The sequence below is a fragment of the Morone saxatilis genome, unplaced genomic scaffold (assembly GCF_004916995.1).
Source record: "Morone saxatilis isolate NCDOM2014 unplaced genomic scaffold, NCSU_SB_2.0 Contig21, whole genome shotgun sequence".
Lineage (NCBI taxonomy): Eukaryota > Metazoa > Chordata > Actinopteri > Moronidae > Morone > Morone saxatilis.
The window spans coordinates 812,028-817,745 of record NW_023339774.1 but is presented as its reverse complement, the minus strand read 5'-3'; the positions used below and the strand labels follow the sequence as shown (position 1 = coordinate 817,745).

Below are 5,718 nucleotides of genomic sequence, written 5' to 3'. Positions count from 1 at the left end.
ATACAAATGTGTGAAGATTCAAATTGGTGCCGTGAAAAATGAACGTGCTATTTGGTCGTGGGTTTCATCCACAAAATTAAATAGGAATTATTTTGCACAGGTTATACTGTACCTCAGAATCTATAATATGATAAAGAAAATATATGGGACAATATATTTTGTAGATTTTTTGGGAATTCTGAACAAACAGTATTGGTACACAATATGAAAGGATTGCACTCTCTGCTCTTTTTGGGTGTTTTCAGGCTGCTGTCCTCCCTGTGACGATGATGCCTTAGTCATGTTTGTTTTATGACTCATCCAAATCTCTTCCTCTTTCTATCTTTTCTTTTTGCCCTTTCTACCCCTCCCCCACCCTTCTCTCCCATGCTCTGCCCATCTCCTCTGTTTTTATATGACATCATCTCACTTGGCTACCCTCCTCCCCCTTACAACATTGTCTTCCCCATCTATCCATCCCCATGGCCCTCCATCCCTTATTCCATTCTGCTTCTCTCATTTCCTTCCATCTTTCTTAACCCTCCTCCTTACCCTACCCATTCTACTGCCCCTTCTCCATACATCCTCCATTCTGCCTCTCCACTCCCTTATCTAAAAATTTCTCTGACCCACCATTTTCTTTACTTTTATCTTTGTATCTCTTTTGTATTGCCTTCTTTGCTCCCTGCATCTGTCCTCTCTTACATCCCTCCCTCCCTTCCTCCTTCCATGCATGCATCTCTCCATCCATCCTTCACTTCTCCTCCTCCGATCCCCCCTCCTCCCAGGATGTTGCGATGGCTGGTGTGTGGTCGGTTGGGTCCAGTTTGGATGTGGAAAGCACTGCTGCTCTTTGTGGCCATTGCATTTGCTGGCCAGCTGCTGGGGGTCATCTTCAACAAGAGGTATCTGATTTCATTTATTCATTTTATTTTATTAGGGACCGAGCCAGCGACCGCTGGATGTCCCTATTGTATTTGCTATGTTTCTTATTATTCTTAGCTATTATTTTTAGTGCCTTTTACTGCGTTTTTGCCCCCCTGAACATATATGAAAACTCTTGAGTTGTCAGGCCTGGTGAAAAATTGGATATTCTATGTGCCGCTTTCAGGTCGGCCACTAGGTGGCGCTACTATCATGAAAATGCGTTTAGGCTAATAACTCCCACATTGTTTGTCGCACATTCAAAAACCTTATATCCACATGTTCGGTGAATGGAGCTGCATCTCCCCATATAGGCCACGCCCACTTCTGCCTATAATTTTTTTTCGCTAGAGCACGAAATGTCCAAAAACTACTTTTTTGTGTTACTCCTATACGCTTTGTCCGATTTCCACGAAATTTTTCACATAGCATCTGGGGACCGTCCTGGCAAAAAAAGTAGAAGAATTTTGAAATTTCAAAAAATAAGAACGCTATAAAATTAAGACTTCCTGTAGATTTTTCGTCAAAACAGGAAGTGGAGCATTTCTCCACATTGGTATGTCCGATTGACACCAAGCTTGGGTCCATAGTTCCCCATGTCTTCCTTAGGCATCGTGCACAATTTCAGGCCATCACCACAAGGTGGCGCTCTTTAAAATGAAGAAGTTTATATCTCCGGCATCGCATGTGCGATTAAAATGAAACTTGGTAGGATGCTTGCCCATGGCTCCCTGAGGCTCCCTAATAAATGTGTCCAATGATCCACCACTAGGTGGCGCTCTGGTGGGATGGTAAATCACTGTGTGAAGACCGTAATAGTTATGAATATGAAATTCACAGGGCACGTGTAGACTGGTGCCTGTAGCTCACATACCAAAAATCGTGTTTGTCGGGTTTGTAGCGCCCCCTACAGGATTTTAAAAAAGCAGCCCCGGCGCCACGTTTCACCGATATGTACGAAACTCGGTAGGCACGTGTAACCTGCCAAGACGTACAAAAAAGCCTCTTGGACCCAAACCCCACGGGAAGTCGGCCATTTTGATTTTGATTTTCACTTTCGGCGAAATTTTCGCGTTGTATTTGAACGAACTCCTCCTAGGGAATTCATCGGATCTGCTTCAAAATTGGTCAGTACAGTCAAAGTATGTTGCTGATTAAAAGTGCTATTTGTGCATGTACGTTGAAGGGCGTGTCCGTGGCGTGCCGTCAAAGTTGGTCATTTTGAATTCCGTGGTCATTTTCTGTGAATTTTTCGTGTTGTATTTGAACAAACTCCTCCTAGGGAATTCATCGGATCTGCTTCAAAATTGGTCAGTAGAGATAGAATATGTTGCTGATTAAAGTTTGTGCTATTTGTGTATGTACGTTGAAGGGTGTGTCTGTGGCGTGCCGTCAAAGTTGGCCATGTTGAATTTCGTAGCCTTTTTCTGTGATTTTTTGCGTTGTATTTGAACGAACTCCTCCTAGGGAATTCATCGGATCTACTTGAAATTACTATTTTTATTTGTGCACGTACATTGAAGGGTGTGTCCGTGGCGTGCCGTCAAAGTTGGCCAGGTTGAATCGAATCTCAAACTGTGATGCCATTTCCGGCATTTAAGGGCTTCTGTTTTAACTAACTCCTCCCAGATTTTATCAGATTGACTTCAAATTCGATCACTGCAATCTAACACATTGGTGATCAAAAGTTGTGCTATTTGTGACTGTACGTTTAACCCGTGCCCGTGACGACGTGTCGAATTCCGCCGATTGGCAAAAAAACAGATAGTACTCCTATCTTCGTGTTCAGTCACCCTGAACACGTCCTCACAACTTCAGTGTACATGGTCCAATGTCAATGAAACTTCACACGTTTGAGAAGAGTCCCGCCCTGAACACGTCTACATGACAATATTCAGATATAGTGATAGCGCCACCTACTGGCAACAGGAAGTAAGTGCTGCATAGCGACTTTGATCTGATTTACGTGAAATTTTCATGTTTTGGTCCGCACGTGTTACGCCTGCATGTGACGCGGCCGCAGCACGCCCCGAGTTGCGTGGAGTGCGAGGGCCCGTTCATCGTTGCTTGCAGCTTTAATTGTATTTGTTTTCCATTGTCTAATTTAGCTAGAACTGCTATAGACCCCTGCACTGTTTTAAACAGTATTTATTTTGCACTGTATTGTTTCCCAGGAGCATTTATAGTTAAATATTGTATGTATACCCTTGCTGATGCTGCATCCTTTGTTGCACTGACATGTACCTGTAAATTCTTTGAAAAGCTCACTGTTCAGTTTTCTGTTTTGTTGTTTTAAATGGTAATAAATTGCATGTGAAGGTCCCTGACAAAGGGGAACTCGACAGAATGGGGACACCTCAAGCTCCATCAAATCTGCCAGTGGCGACAGCTGTGTGTTTGCATAATAAAATATCTCTCTGTTGGAATCTGGCTATAGACTACACATCTGTGTTAAGTGCACTTCATTAAAGCAGTGGAGGTATGGACTACTGAACCAAACACATAACACACACTCTCCTCTACACACACACACACAGCTGCTGGTATATGGAGGGTTTGTCAGCTGTCAATCACATCTTTGAATGTGAGAATTTCAATTATAGTGACATGAGATAAACCCAGGTGTCAATCAAAGTGGGAGTTTCATCCACATGGAAGTTTAGGAAATTATGAAAACTCTGATTGTGTGAACTCGGACAGCAGCCATTCTGACATGAAATAGTAGGGTAAACACAGGTGTTACCAATGACTTTAACTAAAGTTCCATTCGATTCAGATCAAACAGTCAGGATGCTGCTACTGTCTGCTCTGACACAGACTCCTAATATTTGCATTCCTGTCTAGTTTTCAAGCTACAACGGTGATCTAAGACTTCTAAGTTCAAGAGTTAGCAAGGCTACAAGTGATATTACAAAAAGCTTCCCAAAAGGACCTTCTGGAGGAGAAAAATAACACGTTTTACAGCCTGCAGTAGACAGTATGTACCTAGCTGGACATCTGTGGTGAAGCGCAGCTTGTGGATCATACTGATCTTGAAGGACTTGTAGTGGTGGCTGCTCAACATGTCTTGGACTGTGGTGATGTCAATAGGAGGATCTTCCTCTGAGCTCTCCTCACCCCTGGAGCCTGGACACACACAAAAAAAATGAATATATGAATACAAAACAAACACCTTATTTTCCCTGAGCTACATTGACAAATGACAATGTGCGTTATTCATTACAAGACAAACAGGAAGAGGCAGAGCAGGTTGTCGATGTAAATAAATCTATTACTTCAGACAGCACAGTAAAATGTAGTGAAAGAAAAAGCTTCTTCAGAGCAATAAAATATTTAAGAGTTGCAGAAACCCAGCAACACTAAGGAAGAGCAAATATATTTACCCCCATGATTATGACCAAACACTATGTTTGTACTGTAAAAACATCAGTCTTGATGTGTGGAACTAGATTCTGGACTAGATTCAAAGAGGTTGATGAAATATGTTACTTAGCACCCAAAACTAAAACTGCGAATTTGTGTAACCATCTGAAAGCTAATGATTATTTTGCCTATATTATCTGCATGAAGACAATATGGATTGCAATAAATACTTTTTATTTGTCCCTGAAATGTATACAGAAAACTTTAAAACTATCCTTAGATATGAAAGCACTGTATAAAACAGTTATATCCACGACTTACTGTTTTCTCGAACCAGGCAGAACTCCAGGGTGCTCTGGCTCTCCAGTGTCAAGTCCAGGTCTACTGCAACGTTTGGCTCTGTCTGCTTCTCCAGACGGTACATGGGCCCTGTAGGAGAGCGATGGGAATCAGACTACAGCAACACACCTTAGCTTTTACTCCAAATCTTACAGTTGGGTGGAGGGCAGCTCTAATTCTTGCTGATGCCGCAAAGCTCTATCTTAACGGATAACTCAGTTTTTTAGGGGTCCGAGCAGCATAGCTGGCTACTGCAGCCATATTGTTTTTGTTCTCATTATTCTTTCTTTCTTTCTTCTTCACTAAAAGTGTTCATGCAGCAAGAACCGTAACATCAAAGGTCACCAAAATGGGTGAAAGATGGCGCTGTAACAATCACGATTACATTTTTGCAATTAACCCAAAAATGGCTTGCTTAGAGTCAAAAATCTTTCATCATTTTAATCTCTCGATTCATCTGCATCTTTGTCCCTATAGTCTTCTGCTCTAACCTTGGGAGGCAGCTGGATCAAGAAATCAAACAAGAATCCATCTTGCCAGGCTTCAAGCTATGAGCTTGTGTCGAATCATAGTGATTCAGACCAATTAGCGTCCTATGAAGAAGTACTAGCAGCTACGGCAGGAGCTACAGGCGTTGTTTAACTTTAGGTGTGTGTGACGACTTGTGTGAGAAGTGACTGTTTGCTCGAAAACAACAATGGTGGATGCTAAAGACGTTAGCATAGCACCATCAGTTATATCAGAAGTGGAGAGTATTTCTTAATAGAAAGAGCAAAGAATAGCAATGAAGGCTTTTTCTCCACAAAAAAGACGTTTGTTCTCTTCTACCAACTAATTTCAGTTAGAGTTTGACTATGTTATACATTACATTGATCCGATCTGAAATTGATATAAATAGCCAATGTAGTCCGAATAAATATTGAAGGTGCCTGCCCTTTTCTAAACAGTTTCTAGCGACCACTTGCCAGATGGTTCTGTGTAACAAAAACGTTCTTCTGCTCTAAAATTTTTGCAATTTTTATATATTTTTAACAATTCATCCCAAACTGCTGGACCAATTTACTTTTTTGATGATCATACACTGTATGTCTTAGAAACTGAACTTTCATCAGA

The 5,718-nt window shown here is 41.6% G+C and overlaps 1 protein-coding gene across 1 annotated transcript; it reads right to left on the bottom strand.

Annotated features, from left to right (window-relative positions):
* Nucleotides 1–2,923: 2,923 nt before the first annotated feature.
* On the bottom strand, nt 2,924–4,740 carry LOC118332733 (target of rapamycin complex 2 subunit MAPKAP1-like). The gene is made up of 2 exons (XM_035668143.1): nt 4,588–4,740; nt 2,924–4,029 (listed from the first exon to the last, which is right to left on the bottom strand). Exons 1-2 carry the CDS (start codon nt 4,688–4,690, stop codon nt 3,812–3,814), a joined length of 321 nt encoding a protein of 106 aa, XP_035524036.1. The 5' UTR covers nt 4,691–4,740; the 3' UTR covers nt 2,924–3,811.
* Between the last annotated feature and the right edge of the window lie 978 nt (nt 4,741–5,718).

Coding starts and splice junctions, on each gene's coding strand:
- LOC118332733 (XM_035668143.1), bottom strand. CDS start 4,690: ATGTACCGTCTGGAGAAGCAGACAGAGCCAAACGTTGCAGTAGACCTG. Junction 4,030..4,587: donor CTGCCTGGTTCGAGAAAACA/GTAAGTCGTGGA, acceptor GTGTGTGTCCAG/GCTCCAGGGGTGAGGAGAGC.